The sequence below is a fragment of the Eptesicus fuscus genome, chromosome 14 (genome assembly GCF_027574615.1).
Source record: "Eptesicus fuscus isolate TK198812 chromosome 14, DD_ASM_mEF_20220401, whole genome shotgun sequence".
In the NCBI taxonomy this organism is placed as follows: Eukaryota; Metazoa; Chordata; class Mammalia; order Chiroptera; family Vespertilionidae; genus Eptesicus; species Eptesicus fuscus.
The window spans coordinates 60853523-60875730 of record NC_072486.1 but is presented as its reverse complement, the minus strand read 5'-3'; the positions used below and the strand labels follow the sequence as shown (position 1 = coordinate 60875730).

General features: G+C 39.0%; 1 protein-coding gene and 1 pseudogene across 3 annotated transcripts in view; one reads left to right on the top strand and one right to left on the bottom strand.

Annotated features, from left to right (window-relative positions):
- The window catches only part of MKLN1 (muskelin 1), a 201298-nt gene that overhangs the window by 113448 nt on the left and 65642 nt on the right, over positions 1-22208 (top strand). For all 3 annotated transcript variants that reach the window (XM_054726677.1, XM_054726679.1, XM_054726678.1), the window contains exons 8-9: positions 878-943; positions 14214-14326. In XM_054726677.1, coding sequence (XP_054582652.1) covers positions 878-943; positions 14214-14326 — 179 coding nt within the window. The remainder of the gene's footprint in view (positions 1-877; positions 944-14213; positions 14327-22208) is intronic.
- Positions 1-22208, bottom strand: part of LOC129151523 (putative 40S ribosomal protein S26-like 1) — an 81934-nt pseudogene that overhangs the window by 29498 nt on the left and 30228 nt on the right.

Below are 22208 nucleotides of genomic sequence, written 5' to 3'. Positions count from 1 at the left end.
GCCCCGCTCCCTGCACCAGCCCCACTCGCACCCGTTGACAGCATGGAGCTATTGGGCTGGCACCAGCAGTGGGTGTGAGTGGCGGCTGGTGCCCCGATTTCCCCTCAGGAGCAGGGGGAGGTGGAGAAGCCCTCAGGGGCGATCAGGCCGGCAGCTGCTGCTTGCACCCGCTGACGGCACCGAGCGATCAGGACCAGCGCCGGGCACCGGCAATGGGTGCGAGCGGCTGCTCTGGTGCTGGAAATGGGTGCAAGAGGGCTGGCACCAGCAGCAGGTGCAAAGAATTTTCAGTAACCACCAAAGGCTTGCCCTGATGACAGCAATCAGCACCCCGCCTTAGTCTGGCGCTCCCACTTACCTGCTCCACCATCCCGCCGTGCCGACACCCACCATGTTCCCTACGTGCCACCCAGTGGTCAGCGCACGTCATAGTGACCGGTTGTTCGGTTGTTCACCGTTCGGTCTATTTGCATATTAGCCTTTTATTATATAGGATAGCTATGTATCATATTATTTCTTTTGAGTCTTTTTACTTACTATTAAAAGAATAAGTGTGTGTTATTTTCACTAGTCCCATGGTCGGCAAACTGCGGCTCGCAAGCCACATGTGGCTCTTTGGCCCCTTGAGTGTGGCTCTTCCACAAAATACCACGGCCTGGGCGAGTCTATTTTGAAGAAGTGACGTTAGAAGAAGTTTAAGTTTAAAAAATTTGGCTCTCAAAGGAAATTTCAATCGTTGTACTGTTGATATTTGGCTCTGTTGACTAATGAGTTTGCAGACCACTGCATAGTCATTACAAACTTATGAATAAAGTTACTTTGGGTTTGCAGTTGTTCTGTGCTTTTCCTTTAAAAGAAAATATTATTTCTACTTCAGGTGATGGAGAAGATAACCGACCAGGAATGAGAGGGGGCCATCAGATGGTTATTGATGTTCAAACAGGTGAGGGATACTTGCAACGGAAAGCAAATTTTAAAATAAATTTATGCATTTTTAAGTATCAGGTAAACATGAATTTACTTTCCATTCATTCCAAAGGTTAAATGTTAATGCCCATAACCAAGTAGCAAAGAAAATAGGCATTAGCCACAGGCATAATCTAAACTAGGTAGTGACCCATGAGAGGAGAGGCTGCTGAACAAATGAAATTAAATAACCTAAAAGAATTTTAATGTGTAGCCCTTTATAGCTCTGTGTGTGTGTGTGTGTGGGGGGGGGGGGGGGGGCGAGGGGTGTATTTGTATTTGATTTTCATAGTAAACTTTGATATATTTCTGGATTTTCAGTGCATTTATATTTTAATGTCATACTATGGGAATTATAGTAATGAAGGGGACACGATATATTTTAGAAGGAGAGACTATCAAATTAGTCTTGTTGGACTAATTAAGTGTTGTTGGATCCATTAATTGCTAAACACTGTTCACAAGCCTCTGAATCATTTATTCTTTTTTGCTGCCTTTTAAATTTTCTATAATTTGGTATGGAAAATTTTTCTTAGGTTACTAGAGGCGAAGACAGCTTAAATACCATTATATTTAGAGGTTAATGCTAAAATTATAATAGGTTTCAAATTACCATCTTGAAAAGCAAATAATGCCAAAATTTTAGTTTAATTTGACTTTATTATCTGATTTTAAAAGTCTTTACTACATAGAGTGCTAATATTCATTCACTCATAGTACTTTAGGAATAAATAAGTTATTTTTTTGACATAAAATAATTAAGAGTAAAAATTATTTCAATGCAAATAATCTAGGCATTAATGTATATTCACAAATATTTTGTAAATAACAAGAGAAAATATATTTTATTTAAAATTAACTGCTAAATTCATATAGTAACCTGTGAACTTGTTTAGCAGTATTATTAGGTCTCTTTGGAAAAGGTTCATTTCAAGGCCTAGCGATTTGTTTTCCTGATCTTGGTACGTCTTCTTCCTCCCACAGAAATAGGTTTGACTCAGTTTTAGAATCTTAGGCATCTAGGCATCTTTTTTTCTATGCAAGTGTCTAGGAAATGTACGTATGCTTATTTCTTAAAGAGTCAGATTTATGTACAAATGTTTTTAAATCTAGAACAATTAAATACTTGATGAAAATTTGTGTTTAGATTGTCTCCAGTATATATTTTTTCAAACTCTTTTGAAAATATAGTGGAATTTATAATGCCTTTGTTATGTCTGGGTGGTAGTTACCTAGTGGTTTAAAATGTTCTACTTTAAAATGCAGTTGCAGAAAATTTTATTCACCAGCATTCCTTTTAGAAAGGAATTATTATTTGGGAAGGTACGTGGGGTACAACCTAAAATGCCTAGGAGAACTGATTATAGAAGGAACTATTCTTTGCAGTACAATGAGAACTTTTAAGACCAGAGAAAGGGGACAAGGAAAAACATAGAGATAAATGGTAGTGGAGCCAGCAAATGGCAGAATGCACACTTTGTGACATGAGTCTTCTGTCACCAAAATCTTATAAGTTTTCTCTAATAAAATTGAGTTGGGAATGTGTGTGTGTGTGTGTGTGTGTGTGTGTGTGTGTGTGTGTGTGTGTGTGTTGGGGGTTTGGTGGATTAGGGTGGAAGAACTGGTGGTGCAGTTAGGTTTGGGGTCTAGCGTGAGGTGGGGCAGGAGTGCAGTTTCTTCATTTGTCTGGAAGCAGAGAGAAATGTAAGGAAAGATGCCCTAGGACAAGTCAGAGAAAGATTTTTGAACTTTCACAAGACTGCAATTATGGTTTAGGTTAAGTTTAAACAGGTGTCTGGTTCTGAGTCTGGATAATCCAGGAGTCTGTTATGATCAAATAAAACAAAAGTAAAAAATAATAATAATAATAATACTATTGAAAAATCTAGTAACTTTTATATCTTGGCATTCCTTCAACTAACCATACTGTTTATATTCCTTTCTGTCACCATTCTGTATCCTATTAGTATTTCAGTGTTTTCTTTTTTGGTTTTTTGTTAATCCTCAACTGAGGATACTTTCCATTGATTTTTAGGGAGAGAAAGGGAGGGGGAACGACACACAGAGAGAAATATCAATGTGAAAGAGAGACATCAATTGGTTGTCTCTCGCACGAGGGCCAGGGACCGAGCCTGCAACTGAGGTACATGTTCTTGACTCGAACCAGGCACCCTTCGGGCCACAGGCTGACTCTCTGTCCACTGAGCCAAACTGGCCAAGGCTTAATCAGGTTGATCTTAATCATCTTCAAAATGATTTTTTTTGTAAATATTTAAAAGAACCTTTTCTATTCCAGTCTTACTTATATAACAACCAAATATAGTGTTTGGGGATTGAGTTTGTAGGAAAGGCATGTGTGTGTGTGTGTGTGTGTGTGTGTGTGTGTGTGTGTGTGTGTGACATAGGACTTTACCACTGACTTTTCGTTTGATCTTGAATGAGTTATAATAATTTTGATAAAAATAGGAATAATAAATTAAGCTATACTGAGAATTATAAGAAATAATGTACTTTATATGTAAAGTATGTATTTATGTAATTTATATGCAGCATATTAATATGCAGTTTATACTGTGGTTTTTGACAGAATCTCACAGTGGAAATATTTTTAAATAATTAAAAAATTTGAAAAACAATTTAAAATAACTTGAAAAGCAGTGTTTGGGGGGAGGGAGAATAACTTACCTAGTAGTATTTTGGTATATTTGTCTCATCCTACCTAATAAAAGGGAAGTATGCAAATAACCATCACTCTGCTACGCCCACGATTGGGCCGGTGGCAGGCTGGGGGCAGGACTGAGGTGGCCAATTGGGCTGACAGGATGAGCAACGGCCGGCACTGTGGGAGGACCGATGGAGCCGGCGGAAGGCGCTGGTGGCGGAACTCGGGGTAGCCGATTGCGTGGCTGACAGCACCAGTTTTCCGCCAGCAGCAGTTTTCCTCTGGCCACCCGCCGATCAGAGTGCCTCCCAATCGGAGTTCCTCTCGGGGTGGCCAATCGCGCTGGCAGGAGGCGCTCCGATTGGCGGGTGGCCAGAGGAAAACTGCTGCTGGCGGAAAACTGGTGCCGGCAGCCAGGTGAAGGAAGGTCTATTGCACGAAACTTCGTGCAACGGGCTTCTAGTCCTATCTAATAATAGACAAATATGCAAATTGACCATACCTCCGACACACCCACCAGCCACTCCCACCAGCCACACCCACCATCCAATCAGAGCGAGTATGCAAATTAACCCAAACCAAGAAGGCTACAGCCAGAGAGAGCAAGGTTCCCTAGGTAACAGAGGAAGCCAAGCTTTCTGCCAGCCGTTGCAGGCCTATGCCTCCACTCAAGCTACAAAGTTTCAATTATAGAAGGTAAACAAATTCAAACAAATGGTGGCAGAATGGAGCTTGAGAGAGCAGGCCAGGGTTGCCGCTGGCAACAGAGGAAGCAAAGCTTTCTGCACACCCTGGCCGGGCCCACCCGCTTAAGGCAACAAAGTTTCAATTATAACCCCAACACAAATGGATTTGGGTCTTGGAGGGAGCCCCAGGCTTGGCTCTGCTCCAGGCTACAAAGTTTCAGTTGTAGAAGGAAAATAAATTCCAGATACCAGGGTCTCCGCTTGCGTCCCAGGGGGCGTGGCCCACCTGCAAACCACCACAGGCCCCTCGCTCAGGCCGCCCCACGCCCCAAGGGAACCCCACCCTGATCAGGGACACCCTTCAGGGCAAACCAGCTGGCCCCCACCCCTGTACCAGGCCTCTATCCTATCTAATAAAAGAGTACTATGCAGATTGATCATCACTGCAACACACAATATAGCTGCCCTCATGTGGTCAAAGATCCTGCCCCCATGTGGACACAAGATGGCCACCACAAGATGGCCAGCAGGAGAGGGCAGTTGGGAGGCACCCTGCCTGCAAGGGAGGGCAGTTGAGAGGGACCAGGCTTGCAAGGGAGGGCAGTTGAGAGGGATCAGGCCTGCAAGGAAGGGCAGTTGGAGGTGATCAACCCTGCAGGAGAGGGCAGTTAGGGGTGACCAGGCCAGCAGAGGAGGGAAGTTGGGGGCAAACAGGCTGGCATGGAGTGATTAGGGGGTGATCAGGCTGGCAGGCAGAAGCAGTTAGGGGCAATCAGGAAGGCAGGCAGGCAAGCAGTTGGGAGTCAGCAGTCCTGGATTATGAGAGGGATGTCCGACTGCCCGTTTAGGCCCGATCCGACTGGGATCGGGCCTAAACGGGCAGTCGGACATCCTTTGAGGGGTCCGAGATTGGAGAGGGTACAGGCTGGGCTGAGGGACAACCCCCCTCCGTGCATGAATTTCGTGCACCAGGCCTCTAGTCCTATTAATAAAAGCCTATGTGATCGTGACACTCTCACGCCATAATGAGCAATCACCAGGAGGCTGCATGTGCAGCGGGCACATGCGGGTGGGCGGGGGCTTGACACTGCATGCACGGCATGGAGGCGGGTGTCGTGGCTCCACGCGGCACGGAGGGGGGTCCCGCGGCTCTGGCCTACCTCTTTGGGGCAATCCATCGAGGAGCCCTGGATGGGTGGGCGGGGCCTACTTCTTTGGGGCAATAGATCGCGGGGCTCCTGCACTGTGAGAGGGCACAGGCCAGGCTGGGGGACTTCCCCCCCGTCCAGTGCACGAATTTCGTGCACTGGGCCTCTATTATATATGTTGTCCTAATTTTAGAAAGTAAGGGAAGGCATATACTTTTAAGATTTTTAGAAAAAAATATTAAACCCCATTTAGTAATTTTGTTGATAATGTGTAGGTAGGGTTAGTAATGAAGAATGATTTTCCCAAGTAGAGTTTGAAGAACCTAGAAGTTTCATCTTTATGAAGTTAGTACCTAAGGAGTAAAATAGAGTGTAGAGAAGCCCAGTTGTTATTTTAAGTATGCGTTCCGAAGATTTCCAGAATGAAGGCTCTTAATCTGTTGAAGTAATATACAAAATTTTGTTTGTATATACATTTTTCTGGGGAGAGAATCCATGAATTCTGATCATCAAAGGGACTTTTGACTCAAAAAATTAAGAACACCTTCACTAGAGTAAAACTTCGTAAGTTCACTACATCTTTTTAAAGTGGCTTCGTAGTGTTTCATATATGTTGTTTTCTTAAATATTAAATACTTAATAATACCTAAATTTTATTTCTTTGTTAGTCTATAGTTTTTTTTCCATTTTGCTGCAGCTCTAAGAATAGAGTTACCATTTTTAAAGGTACATGATGATGAAGAAAAAAAATTAAAAAATAAACAAGTACATGATGACATAAATGTTACTATTTAATTTTCAAACCTTCCTTCCTTCCTAAGTGAATTCTATCATTTATACCATGGTAGAGAAGGAATCTAGTATTTTGTACTACTAGATGTATATGTCAGTTTCATTTATTATAATCTCTGTACCTGGTACCTCTCTACTTATTAGATGCTTCCACTCTGAATTGGGTTTCCATTCTGAGGAAATTAGGTGAATAAAAAGAGAGAAAAGGCATGTCTATTTTGTTTCAGGGTTCAAGTCTGTTCAGATGAAAATTTAACTGTTCATTCGACCAGGAAGTTCTTTGTTATATAACTTACCCTAATTTTGAGAACCTATAATGCCTGCCTTTTTTCCCTCTCTAAATCGGAGTAGATAGTAAGACCCAGGCAAAACCCCAGTATTTGATATCTACAGAAGAAGTTTGAGGGGGTGATGCTTGTCACTTGGAAGAGCCTTTCTATGGAAAGCTATACCTTTGACTATTCTATATTAATTCTATGCAAGTTCCTTTTTTTTTTTTTACACACAGTGCCACATAATTGATTTTCCTAATGTTCCTTAAAGAAACCTTTGAAGGAAGTAGGTGAACATGGGTTTTTGTTGTGAATTACAAATATATTCATATGGCCATAGATCTGTAGCTATATGTACATTGAGTGGCCAGATTATTATGATCTCTGAACGTATAATAATCTGGTCACTCGGTGTACTTCTCTTGAGTACCTCATTTATTTGATACTAGAAATCAATCGTGTACCTGATCAGTATTCCCCTTTGCACTGGCTGATAGAAAACTCAGGGCAAATAGGTGGTTGATCTCCAACAAAAGTCTAGAATACTTTTGGTACCCATTTGAGATACAAATACACTGAGTGGCCAGATTATTATGCGTTCAGAGATCATAATAATCTGACCACTCAGTGTATACTGTTATCACAAAGGAGTTCTGAAATATAGCCTTGATTAAGAATACAATGTATATTGTCATAGGCAGAAAATACAACCTTTTAGCTGGGAAAATAACTGTTGAATTCACTAAAAAGATCAGTGTCATCTAGATAGTTTTTAAATCATAACTTTCTGTTTTAAAAAGAGTGGTGGATGAATCCAGTTGATAATCTGCTGGATCCTGTGAGTTCAAGGAAATGGCTGAAGCTTATAAAACATCTTTCCCCTTCTTTTTTATTGCTCTCTTCAAATTTTCTCATGTCCATTTAAGGTCTTCCTAATTGCATTTTTAGAAGGATTAAACTTTTAAACTAAATATTCTGACAGTGTTTCATTTTTATCTTGAATATAAATTTGTATTTCTTAAAATTGCATTTTCCACTTCATTTTTCCCCCTCTCAGTGTCTATATTAAACTAAGAATTAAGATAACCTCCTTCACTAGCCTGTTAACACTTCTCCTACTTCTTCTGTTTTACACAAGAATTTTATCTAAGATTGGGCTCATGCTGTGTTAGTGCGATGGCATTTGTATTCTATACTGTTTCAAACTGGAAAAATGAATTTAATTACAAAAATAGTGTGCCATCTTGTGGAGGATAATGCAATCAGCACAGTCAGTTTTACCTTTAAAAATCAGAATAGGATAGATAGTTGCATTCAGGCTCTTAAAATAAAAAGCCTGCTTCTTTGTGAAAAATGTTGGGAAGACACTGATGTGTTAGCATATCTACCTTATTTTTAGTGTACATAAGATACATAGATTGGTACTACTCGCACTAAGTAGCTGTAGGGTTTATTCAGTACTGCTACCAAAAAGACCTGTACCAAAGAATATGGTTGAATTTTAGTTTTATGGCCTAAGTAATGAGAGATTTATTGATTGGTTAATGATTGATTCATTTATAGTCTCTTAGAATGAAATTGGTTTAAAATTTTGAACATACGCTATTATTGGTCAATTTAATTCCAATTCCTTTCTTTTATTGGCTCCTTATTTTCAGTCAGTCCCATATGCTGCAAATTTCGATCTGACCATGCTAAGTCTGCCTAAAATCTTCTGTATCTACTCCAAAGTCTGTGGCGTCAAGTTCTTAGTTTCTATATTTTCATTTAAACCTTTCCATTCCATGTTCTGGCCACTGCCTGTCTTTTTACCCTCATTACCTTCTGTGTTCTTCTTTTAAATCGAACAGTGCATTTATTCATTACACAGTTTTTACCACTTTGCATGCATTAATTAAGTCTCACAGTTGCTTTATGAGATAGGGACTGGGTGCCATTTTAGAGATGAGGAAACCAGTGGTTAAGGAACTTGGTGGGGATCACATGGCTGTGGTGGTAGAGCTACAATTCTGTTCGAGACCTGTCTGACTTAAGACCTGTCTTGTAAAACACTTTTTGTGTTTTTCTGTCTTTGTACCTTTATTTTTTACTCTGCTGAAATGTCCTCATTTTTGTCCCTCATTCTGTCAACAAAGCCACCTTGTGATGCAAATACCACTGTTACCATGAAACCTTTCTGATGACACTTATCTACCCTGCAATCATGCTGATTTATGTACTTGTTTTAAAATATGTTTTTATTGATTTTTTTAGAGTGAGAGAAAGGGAGAGGGAGAGGGAACAAGATAAACATTGATATGAGAGGGAAACATTGATTGGTTGCCTCCCGTACTTGCCCCAACTGAGGATTGAACGAGCAACCTGGGTATGCACCCTGACCAGGAATTGAACTGGCAACCTTTCAGTGCATTGGATGACGCTCAGTCAATTGAACCACACCAGGCAGGGCTATATACTTGTTTAATATTGTTGATTTGAGTGTAAGCTCCTTGAGGATAGGGACTCTTTTTTAAAAAAAATCTTTATTGTTGATAGTATTACAGATGTTCCTCTTTTTTCCCCCATTGCTCCCCTCTACCTGGTTCCCACCCCATCTCAGGCCTTCATCACCCTATTGTCTGCATCCATAGGTAATGCTTATATGCATATAAGATCTTTGGTTAATCTCTTCTCGCCTCTCTCCCCCACTCCTGCCTCCTTCCCTCTGATATTCATTAGTCTGTTCCATGTTTTCATGCCTCTGATTCTATTTTATTCATTAGTTTGTTTTGTCTATTATAGTGCTTGTTTATTAGATTCAACTGTTGATAGATATGCATTTATTACTATTTTATTAATACATTTTATTTATTTTTTTCTTCTTAAAGAAGACCCTTTAACATCTCATATAATACTGATTTGGTGGTGATAAACTTCTTTATTTTTTCTTGTTTGGGAAGCACTTTATCATTGATTTCATTCTTGGAATCCTCTATTCTACTGCCTATTCCCTGTATTCTTCAATTCTAAATGATACCTCTGCTGGGTAGAGTAATCTTGGTTGTAGGTCCTTGCTTTTCATTATTTTGAATATTTCTTGCCACTCCCTTCTGGCCTGCAACGTTTCTGTTGAGAAATCAGCTGACAGTCATATGGGCGCTCCCTTGTAGGTAACTAACTGCTTTTCTCTTGCTGCTTTTAAGGTTCTCTCTTTGTCTTTAACCCTTGGCATTTTAATTATGATGCGTGGGCCTCTTTGGGTTCCTCTTGTTTGGTACTCTCTGGGCTTCCTGGTCTATTTCTTTCACCAGGTAGGGGAAGTTTTCTGTCATTATTTCTTTAAATAGCTTTTCAGTATCTTGTTTTCTCTCTTCTCCTTCTGGCATCCCCATAATGTGAATGTTGGTATGCTTGAAGTTGTCCCAGAGGCTCCTTACTATCTTCATATTTTTGAGTTATTTTTTATTTCATTTTGTTCTTCTGATTGGGTTATTTTTGAGTTATTTTTTAATTTCATTTTGTTCTTCCTCATATTCCAAATCGTTGATTTAATTCTTGGAATCCTCTTTTCTACTGTTGATTCCTTGTAAATTATTATTTATTTCAGTGAATGTATGCTTAATTTCTGACTAGTCCTTTTTCATGTTTTCAACATTCTCACTAATATCCTCGAAAGTCTCACTAAGTCCCTTGATGCTCTCATTAAGTCCCTTGAAGCTCTCATTAAGATCCTTGAAGCTCTCATTAAGATCCTTGAGTAACCGTATAACAATTGTTTTGAACTCTATATCCAGTATTTTGCTTGCTTTCATTTCTTTCATTTGTAACATGTTTCTTTGTCTTTGCATTTTGGCTGTTTCCCTGTGCTTATTTCTGTGTATTATGTAGAGCTTTTATGTCTCCTGGAATTGGTAGAGTGGCCTTTGTATTAGGGGTCCTGTAGGACCCAGTGGCTCAGTCTCCCCAGTAACCTGATCTGGGCACTCTAGGTGTGCCCCTGTGTGGGCTGTGTGTACAGTCTTGTTGTAGTTGAGCCTTGATTGCCATTGGCATCACTGGGAGGAATTGGCTATGAGGACCAGCTGTGTCTACAGTGAAAGAGCTGCTTTGCAGGAGACACGCCTATGGAGCAGGACTTGCTTCATTGGGGCTTTGGTGCTCACTGAGTCTGCCCCTGGAGTGTGTTGCTTGTGGATGCATAGAGTTGTAATATGGTATGGTCTGAAGCTGTCCATCGGGTGCACTGGCTCTGAGACCTCCCAGGAGGTGCAAAGTCAGACACTGCCTAGGGCCACTGGCAGGAGCTACAGTGAGATCTGCAGATGTCTATGACTTGTATGGGCTTAAAAGTGCCTGGGTGAGGCCCAGCTATGAAGCAAGGCATTCTGGTGTTAGTGCTGGGTCTTGGACTTTTTATTAATTGGTTTGGGGCATGGTGATGCCTTGATTAAGAGTTTTTAACAATATCTTAAGCCTGAGCCAGGACAGACCATATATGGAAAAGCAATTGCAAATAACTTGGATGGGGCTACAAATTAGATTGGGTGGGGTCTCAGGGAATCACCAGAGTGGAGAGAACAGTGTGGTCCAAGCTGATGGAAACTCAGATATGACTGCCAGTCAGTTCTGCAATGGGGGGAGGTCCCACAGGAACATGACCCTAGGAGCACCCCCGTGGGAGAAAGCTGCACCCAAGTTCCTGTTCCTATGCCAATTCCTCCCCATATGTCCCTGGATTCCCCCAAAGCTGCTGCCCTGTACTGGAGCTCAGAGGAAGCGAGACCATGTAAGTTCTTGCATGGGCCCTTTAAGAGGAAAACCTGGGTCTCCAGCAGCCTCCATGTCACTCAGCCACAATCCCTGCTGGTTTTTACAGCCTGAAGTTATAGGGACTTCTCTTCCCAGCTCTGGAACCCTGGGCTGGGGGCCTGGTGTGCGGCTGGGACCCCCGCTTCCTTGGAGATACCCTCCCGATTAAAAAAACGCAGTATGTGAGTGTTGGACCAGCTCAGTCCATGCCTCCGCTCCTCCTACCAGTCTCAATGTGCTTTCTTTCTTCTTTGCTTCTCTAGTTGTAGGACTTCAATTCAGCTAGATTTCAGGTGGTTCTGAATGATGGTTGTTCTGTATTTTAGTTATAATTTTGATGTGGTTGTGGGAGGCGGTAAGTATAGGTGTTTACCTAAACCGCCATCTTAGTTCCTTCCCTTTTCTTTTTTTTTTTTTAATTATTCTCTAATGTGCCTTGCCAATTCAGATTAGTATTCAAAAAATATTGACCATACATGCCTCTGAGTGCTGGGAGAAATGGATAACTTCTATAGCCTGTTCTCCTTTAAGAAAAAATAAAAAGAGAGGGCTGCTGTTTGAGGAGGATTATACTGTCCCAGGGATGTACATGAATTGTTATATAATCTTTAAGCTTGAGAATGGACATTCAGTAAACCAAACTACTATCCTGTTGCAAGTAATGTTTTTTTCTACTTTCTTAATTTCTCACTACAGTTCTCTCCAATTATTTCTATACTCTTTAAAAGTTCCTTACATTATTTATCCATTAAGTAATACTTTTGCTGCCATTTGTTTCTAGATAATATCTCATCTCTGAATGATTTGAATTAAATAATTAGATGATTTAATTAAAATATTGTTATGCATTTCATTCAGGTATGTCAGAAGGTCCTGTTTCTCTCTGATTTATTCAATTTTACTATTAAACTTCAACTGGGACCACAAAGTATTCATGGACAAGAATGACATCTTGGATTAATTCCATTGGGATGCTTGCTCTGTGCCAGATTTTATTTTGCTCAGCTATCAATGAGGCTGTTGTGGAAATGTGGGTTTTCTTTGCTGTGAGAATTTATGCGTACAAAGAGACCTGCTTTCAGAAAGAACATTGAGAACCCAGAGTCCAAGAGGAAGGGTTATTAAAGTTAATGAACCAGGATAACCTTATCCAGAGGGTGCCCAGAAACACTATAAAACAAAAGGTCAATTGCTATTGCTATTTTAGTTATATCCCCCCGCCCTCTCTAGGCTTCCAAGTTTAACAGGGTTAACTGCCTTTACAGTGAGGCCTTGGCAAATAATATTTAAGCCAGATGAAAATTCTTTAATTTTTTTCCTGTAAAATTCTATGTATCTGGGCAGTACTGTGTGCCATTTTGAAAACAGAATGTTACTTAACTAATGAGAATGGATTGTTTTGTAGTTCTGATACAGTAGTTCACATTTGTACAGAGCCAAAGTGTTCTAGGTACTGAGTTAGACATGGAATTAGACACAAGTATTTTATATTTCTGTGCGTTTTAAAGCTAAAAATGCTGTTCATACTTGACAGTCTTCAGAATGTTTTCATGAACTTGTATCTGAAGAATTTCACAAAACTGGGAGTTTTGTAAATAAGAAAACTAACAACCAGTGAGGTTAAGTGACCTGTCACTGAGTTAGCACTAGAATTCAGTCCTGTTCCAGTGGTCTATTCTTATCCAGAAGTATTGTTTTGATTTCCCAAGTTTCTTGGGGCATAGAATGGGATGTTTCACTTAGAAAGTTCACTTAGAGTTTGAAATTATATGACAAAATTGCAAAAACCTCTTAGAAGACAGCCCAACTCTGTGAATGGCAAGACACTTCTTAAAGGGTATTACAGTATTTCCAAGTGTACTTTGAATTATTATAAACCTTTATGGTGGGGCATAACTTAGATGACAGTCTCTTCATATATAGGACTAGGGCATGTTAGTTAGAGTAGATGGCTTTATAGTTTTCCTGTGATGTCTAATTAAATTTATAAAAAAATAATTGTTGGGATTGTATAACTGGTAGACATAAGACATTTATTTACAAAGGGGGGAAGTATTTGAAGAAAAGGCACTTTTATTATACAAAGAAGAATGGGATGATACACATTGTTATGTAAATCTTTATTTTCACTTTTTACTGAGCAAAAAATCAGTTTTCTCACGGATAAAATCTATGGATATAATAGATATTTCAGAATTAGAAGATACCAAATTCTCAAGATACCTACAAATGACTGAAAGGTTGACTTATAAGGAGTTAAAGCTACCACAGTATATATGGAAAAATTTCCCATGGGAATACCGAGGCCATATGCATTACTTTATTCTTAAGATATCTAACTCTAACTTGCAGCTAATTATTGTTTTTGGTGTTGCATTAGAGAGAAAACAGTTATAATGTGATTTTTTTCCAGAAATAGCTAGATGTCTTTATATTATATTTTACATTATATATTTCTTTGGTATTTTTTTTTCTTTCTCTTTTTTTCTCTTTGCAGTCTGAAGCTGCATTATTAAGAAGATGGTAAATGTAAATTTTTCGTGGCCTAACACAGAAACTCCTATACTATAGGCTGAATATCAGATTCACCCTGGATACTTTAAAAATACAGACTCTTTTTTACCTACTAAATACCTATGGAAGCAGAATCTTCGGGAATTCCTCCTCAATGTATTTTTATAAATCTCTCAAAATAGTGGTTCTGCAGCAGCCTTTCCACTCATGTTTAGGAAATACTAGTCTAGAAATATTTTTGGAATGCTACCAGTTTAAAATTTTTAAGTTTATTTAGATGTACCTTTTGAAATGGTTTTAGAGACAACTGGCTAGGTCTGGATGCCTAGACTTACATTTTGTCCTTAAGTTTATCTTTTTACACATATTTTTCTAATTTTCATAGAGACCGTTTATTTGTTTGGTGGCTGGGATGGAACACAAGATCTTGCTGACTTCTGGGCGTACAGTGTGAAGGAGAACCAGTGGACATGTATCTCTAGAGACACTGAGAAAGAGGCAAGTTCTCACACTTTTCATCCATCGGTATTGCAGTAGGGGTGTGGGTGTACACTTCTTTTTTTCTGGATAATTTCTATTCTAATATCTATCAGCAGTGATAGCAGAAGAATTTGTGGTGAACAAGTTTGGCTTAAGTACTTTCACATTACAGCTTTTATACATGGTTCGTCAATTACTTGTACATGAACAAATCTATTTACAAAATTAAATAGCAGTGGTTATCTGATACTAGAGGCACGGTGCATGAGTTCATGCATGGGTGGGGTCCCTTAGCTTGGCCGGCAGTCAGGGCCGTCTCGCCCAGCCTGAGGGGAGGGACCGCGGGACAATGCCCGGCTGGCCCCGATCAGAGTTGGCCGGCTGGGGGGAGAGACTGCAAGAGGTTGGCCAGCCAGGGGGGGGGGGGGGGGACCATGGGAGGTTGGCCAGCCACTGGAGGTTGGCAGTGGGAGTGCACTGACCACCAGGGGGCAGCTCCTATGTTGGACATCTACCCCCTGGTGGTCATAGTGACCAGTCGTTTGGTCACTTAGGCTTTTATATATATAGATCATTTAGTTTTTACTACTTTCCTGGGAATGTAACTATGTAACTATCTTGTTCTTTTATGTTCCTGTCACCTCTACTCTTATTTCAAGCATTCATCTTATTTTGAGTTCTTCTGGAAAATTGTGCTTTGGATGTCTTCACTATCTCACTATTTTGGCCCCTTACTATTTAACAACATATCAGTTTTATGAATGAAACATTTTATTTTTACCTAAAATTGTATGTATGTATTTGTGCCTCTTGATACATGTATCCATCAAGCATTTCAGTAGTGAATAAGATGGCTTGATTTATGGCTTTGAATTAAGTAAGTACATAATTATACACTGGTATAAAGTAAAAATTCAGGTTTTTTCCCCCAAATCTTTTTTTTTTTTAATGTTTTTATTTATTTTAGAGAGAGGGAAAAAGAGAGGGATAGAGAGATAGAAGCATTGATGAAAGAGAAACATCCATCTGCTACCTTCTGCATGTCCCCTACTGAGGATTGAGCCCACAACCCAGGCATGTGCCCTGACCAGGAATCTTATCTGGTGACCACTTGGATCATGGATCAACACTCAGCCACTGAGCCAGCCTTGCTGGGCCCAAATCTTTATAGAACGTTTTATTGTACCCTATGTCCAAGATGTTTCAGATTACAAGGTTAAAAATAAACTGTAACAAAACTGTTAAGAGCTGCAAGTGAAAAGTGGGAGAAAAAGACCTAATTTAAAACCCACTGATTTTCATCTAGGAAGGCCATTTCAAAAAAGATCTGATGCTGTGTCTTTAATCCCAGGACACTGGATTCTTGCGTACTCATGTGTTCCCTGGGTTAATAATTTAATTAATCATTCTTATATTTCCAAAGGTATTTTAAAATTCTGATTTCTATTTATTATTTCTGTAAAAGTATGTAAAAATGGCCTTTGTTTTTTAATATTAAAGTACCATTTTCTGAAATGATTTCTATCCTCAACAAAAATAAAGACACCTAAAAAAATACCTAACTTTCTTCTCTTCAACTATTTTATTATTTTAAATTTATCTTTATTGTTGAAAGTATTACAGATGTCCCCCTCCCCCCCCCCCCCCCCCACTAACCCTCTCCACTCCACACCTGCCCCTCCCAGGCCTTTACCACACTATTGTCTGTGACCATGGGCTATGATATCCTATATAATAAAACCTAATATGCCAATTGACCGAACATCGGAACAACTGGTCACTATGACGCGCACTGACCACCAGGGGGTAGATGCTCAACCCAGGAGCTGCCTCCAGCCCGCAGGCCCCAGGCCAGCCAAGGCAGGTGCAAGTGGGGGCCCCCCAATTGCCCCGCCGGTCGCCCCGCAGAGGGAGGTGACCTGCAGCAGTGGGTAGCGGGGCCAGTGAGTAGGCAGTGCCATGCCGACCAAAGCAGGTGCCAGCGGGGGCTCCCCCCCACCCCCATCGCCCTGCAGATCGGCCCTGATCACCAGTCAGGCCTAGGGATCCTACCCGTGAACGAATTTCACGCACTGGGCCTCTAGTATATGCATATAAGTTCTCTGGTTAATCTCTCCCCTCCCGCCCCACTTCCTTCTGAGATTCATCAGTCTGTTCTATGCTTCTAAGTCTCTCGATCTATTTTGTTCATCACTTTATTTTGTTCATTAGATTCCACATATGAGTGAGATCATGTGATACTTATCTTTCTGTGACTGGCTTATTTCACTTAGCATAATATTCTCCAGGTCACTCCATGCTGCCTTAAAGGGTAAGAGAGCTTTCTTTTTTACAGCTGCATAGTATTCCATTGTGAAATGTACCACAGCTTTATTATCCACTCGTCTACTGATGGGCACTTGGGCTATTTCTAGATCTTAGGTATTATAAATTGCGCTGCTATGAACATAGGAGTGCATATATTCTTTCTGATTGGTGTTTTGCATTTCTTAGGATATATTCCCAGAAGTGAGATCACTGGGTCAAATGGGAGTTCCATTTTTAACTTTTTGAGGAAACTCCATACTCTTCCACAGTGGTTGCACCAATCTGCATTCCCACAAGCAGTATATTAGGGTTCCCTTTTCTCCACATTCTCGCCAGCACTTGTCATTTGTTGGTTTGTTGATGATAGCCATTCTGACAATTGTTAGTTGGATACCTCATTGCTGTTTTAATTTATCTCTCTCAGATTATTAGTGACTTTGAGCATTTTTCCATATGTCTCTTGGCCTGCTGTATGTCCACTTTGGAGAAGTGTCTATTTAGGTCCTTTACCCATTTTTTAATTGGGTTGTTTGTCTTCCTTTTCTTAAGTTGTATGAGTTCCTTATATATTTTTGAAATAAACCCCATATCAGATATATCATTGGCAAATATGTTCTCCCATGCAGTGGACTCCTTTTTCATTTTGTTGATAGCTTCTTTTGCTTTGAAGAAGCTTTTTTTTTTTTTTTTTTTGATAGAGTCCCATTTGTTTATTTTCTCCTTAGTTTCCCTTGCCCTAGGACAGTGGTCAGCAAACTCATTAGTCAACAGAGCCAAATATTAACAGTACAACGATTGAAATTTCTTTTGAGAGCCAAATTTTTTAAACTTAAACTTTTTCTAACACCTCTTCAAAATAGACTCGCCCAGGCCGTGGTATTTTATGGAGGAGCCACACTCAAGGGGCCAAAGAGCCACATGTGGCTCTTGAGCCACAGTTTGCCGACCACGGCCCTAGGAGATGTATCAGTAAACATATTGCTACGAGAGATGTATGGGATTTTCCTTCCTATGGTTTCTTCTAAGATTTTTATCTTCAACTATTTTAAATGTAGGTTGATTGCATTTGTAATTACTCTTGCAATAAATCTAGAATTTATCCAGAAAATATCCTTCTTATTCATAGAGTGCATCTAATTAATGCCTAAGTTCCAGCAGTTCTAACACCCAGTATGACATTTCACATGTCTTTTCCTGTCTTCTTGGCATTAATTCCAACTTGATAGTTTCTTTCTTAAAATTTTTACCTCTGTTGTTGACTCCAGATCTATTTTCCATTTATTAGCACAGCTTTTAGAAAGCATATTGGACCATGTGACACCTGCTCAAACCCCATGGTTAGTTAGCTTCAATCCATTTCAGTTATCTATTGTATTCTATTTCATTTTGAACTTAACAAAACTTCAGTGGCAAATAATAATAAGCATTATTTTACTCAAAAGTTTACAGATTGGCTGGGTCATTCTTTTGATTTTGGCTGGGCTCACTAATGTGTCGGGACTCAGCTGGCTGTCAGCTAGTGCGGGATAGCTTCAGCTGGGACAATTTGGCTCTGTTCTCAGTAGTTGCTTACCTTTCTGTTGGCTAGTTGGGGACTTGTTCTCATGTCTGGGGTAGGGCTGCAAGAGGAATGAGGTGGACATGAGTATGCCACCAAATTTACTATTGTCCCATTGGCCAAAGAAAGTCATGTGACCAAGTCCGGTGTCACTGTGTGGTGAGGGGTGCTATCAAAGGGTATAGGTACAAGGAAGTTGGAATAACAACAACAGTGATCAGAATGATAAAGCAATTTATCTACCTAGCTTTTGTTTATGGGGTTTGTTTTTTTTTGCTTAGAGTAAAAACTTCACATTTCTCTTTAGGATTTGGTCACCATTTCTAGCCTCATCTCCTGACTTTGTGTGCTAGCCATATCTATAGTTGCTGGAATTATTCGACTTTCTCATCTGTGTCCTTTGTCAATAGTTTTTTTCCCTGTTTGGAATTAACAGAGGGTTGTCCTCCCATGCACCCTGATTTTACCTTCCTCTGTGTAGTGTCCGTGTCTTCTCCATACAGAATTAGTAGCTTTTTTTTTCTTTTTTATGTGCCCATTTAATGCCTTATATTCTTTGAATGGGTTATTGTAATGATTGGTTTGCATTCCTGTGTTCCTACCCAGACTCTGAATTCCTTAAGGCATAAATCATATACTTACTCTCTAGTGAGTAATTAGGTGATATTAATTAAATGAAAAGTTAATACTGGGGGCGATCAGGCCGGCACGCAGAGGCAGTGAGGGACAATCAGGCCGGTGGGGGCGGGGCAGTTTGGGGTGACCAGGCAGGCAGGCAGGTGAGCAATTAGGAGCCAGCGGTCCAGGATTGTGGGAGGGATGTCCTAAACCAGCAGTCGGACATCCCCCGAGGGGTCCCGGATTGGAGAGGGTGCAGGCTGGGCTGAAGGGACCCCCCACCCTCCATGCCCGAATTTCGTGCACTGGGCCTCTAGTTATGAAAATAACATTGATTTTGTGGACTCCCTGAAGTGTTTTGAAGACTTCAGACTGCACTGAGAACAGCTGCTTTAATGTAATCCACAATCCCTATTCAGAGGTAGGTAATCATCCCAATAATTTCTTAGTAATGTCCTCTTAGGTGTCCCACTGTCAACCTAACCCCTATCCCTGACCTAGGACTCTGTTCATGATCATGCATTGCATTTTAACGTCATGTTTCTTTAGTCACCTTCAGTCTGGAATAATTCCTTAACCTTTTCTTGACCTTGACATATTTGGAATACAAAGAAGTTATTTTGTAGACTGTCCCTCAATTGGGTTTGTCTATTTCCTTAAGATTGCATTTAGGTTAGGCATCTTTAGCAGGAATACCATGTAGTTGACATGACATTGGGTCTTCCTTATTGTATTTTATCAAGAAGTTTGTCTGATATTAGCTTTGATCAGTTGGTCAAGGAAGGTGCCCTTCAGATTTTCCCATTCTATAATTAATAAATAAATTTTGAGATTATGAAAATATCCTATTATTCATCAAACTTTTATCCTTTTAGCATCCATGGATGAAACTGTTGAAGCTTTCCCAAAGTGGTTGTACCATTTTATATTCTTGCCAAAAATGTTTGAGAGTTGTTGTTGCTCCCTATCTTCTTCCCCATTGATCTTTGTCAAAATCAGTTGGTCATATAAGTATATGTCTCTTTTTGGACACTCTTTTTTGCTCCATTATCTTTTGGTCTGTTCATATATCAATATGGTACTCCTTAAGGTCAGGTAATGTAGAACCTCTTTATTCTTTTTTTTTAATTATTCAGATTCTTCTAGGTCCTTTACATTTGCATATAAATTTTAGAATATTGTCCATTTTTAAAACTGTTGGGATTATTGGGAATGTAATGAATCTATAAAGCAATTTGGAGAGAATTGCTGTCTTATTAATAGTCTTGTAATCCATGAACATAGTTAAATCTCCATTTATTTCAATCTTCTTTAATATCTCATCATTCTTAGAATTTTCATGTTAGAGATCTTGGATATTTTTTATTCAATTGATCCCAGTATATTTTGATTTTTCATGCTATTTTAAATGGTACTTAAATTTTTTTTATTAGCAAACAAACTGCTAATATAGAGAAGTAAATTGTGGGTTTTTTTTAACTATTGCCTTTGTATATATGTTACTTTTGTAAATCCACTTAGTTTCTTTGTTGATTTCTTTGGCTGTTTTCATCAAATAGTCATGTCATCTATGAATAGGAACCGTTTTACTTTTTTTTTCCATTCTTTTTTTTCTATCATAACTTTCTATTTTATTTTTTTAAATTAATGCCTTATTGCACTGACTTGGACTTCCAGTATAATGTTAAATAGAAGAGGTGAGACTAGATATCCTTATCTTGTTTCAGATCCTAGCAGGATCTGTATTTCACTATTAAGTGAAAATTAGATTCTGGATTTTTATACATTCCTTATTAGATTAAGGAAGTTTCTATTCCTAGTTTGCTGTGAGTTTTTCCTCATGAATATATGCTGAGGAAAAATGCTTTTTCTATATGTACTGATACAATCATGTTTATCCCTTTAATTCTGTTAATGTGATGAATTAATTTGATTGATTTTCAAATATAAAATCAACTTTGCATTCCTGAGATAAACCCTTTAGTTATAAAATATCCTTTTTATATCTTGCTGCATTCTGTTTGATAATATTTTGTTAAAAATTAATTTTGTGTCTCTGTGTACTAACTGCCTGTATATTATTTCTCTTCCTCCTCCTCCTTTGTAATATTGTTACTTGGTTTCAGTGTTATATTGTCCTCATAAAGTAAATTAGGAATGGAATACAGTGCAGATTTAAAATGGAAGTTATTTTTCCTTTTCTGAAAAATTTTGTATAAATTTGATATTATTTTTTTCTTTAAGTGTTTGGTAAAATTTACCAGTGTAGATACATAGGACCAGTGCTCTTTGTAGGAAGATTTTAAATTATAAATGCAATTTTTCAATAGATATAATGATTTCAGATTTTCTCTTTTATCTTGTGTCAATTTTGGTAAGTAATTTTCAAGGACTATGTCTGTTTTATCTACATTGCCAGACTTTACTTGTTTTTTTATACTAGGCCCTTATTTCCTTTTAATTTGTAGTGAACTTGTAGTGATATTTCTGCTTTCATTTATAATATTGGCAATTTGTATTTTCTCTTCCTTTTTAAAAAATTAGTCTTAGAATGGTTTATAATTCTATTAATCTTTCAAAGAACCAAGTTTGTTGGTTTTGTCTGTTTCCTATTCTATTTATTCCTATTATTTTATTTTTTTAACTTAGGTTATAATTGCTCAACATTTTAATAGCACTCTTTTTTAAAACTATATATTTTTATTTATTTCAGAGAGAAAGGGAGAGAGAGATAGAAACATCAATGATGAGAAAGAATCATTGACTGACTGCCTCCTGCATGCCCCCTACTGGGAATTGAGTCTGCATCCCTGGCATGTGCCCTTGACTGGAATTGACCCTGGGACCCTTCATTCTACAGGCTGATGCTCTATCCACTGAGCCAAACCAGCTAGGGCTTTAATAGCACTCTTGCTAATTAAAATGAAGCAAGAAGTTGTTACTCTCCTAATACAATTTCAAATTTCACATTCTAGGAAGTATGGCATTTATTTATTTATTATATATTACCCCATCTTTGGTTTTGAGATTATTTAATTATACAAGAAATTCTTTCTCAAAACTTTTCACCTTATCTATTGAAGATTTTTCTTGATAAAAATCTTTAAAAATAAGTTTTAGGATAATAATTAGTATGAATACTAAAATGCAGATTTATTTATTTAAGTATATTTTTATTGATTTCAGAGAGGAAAAGAGAGGGAGAGAAAGATAGATGAGAGAGAATCATTGATACATGCCTCACACTGGGGATCGAGCCCACAACCCAGGCATGTGCCCAGACCTGGAATTGAACCGTGACCTCCTGGTTCATAGGTCGACATTCAACCACTGAGCAACATCGGCCAGGCTAACACGCAGATTTAAATCAACTTAATATCTGGGTTAATAACATTAATGTCAAACTGTTCTTTATGC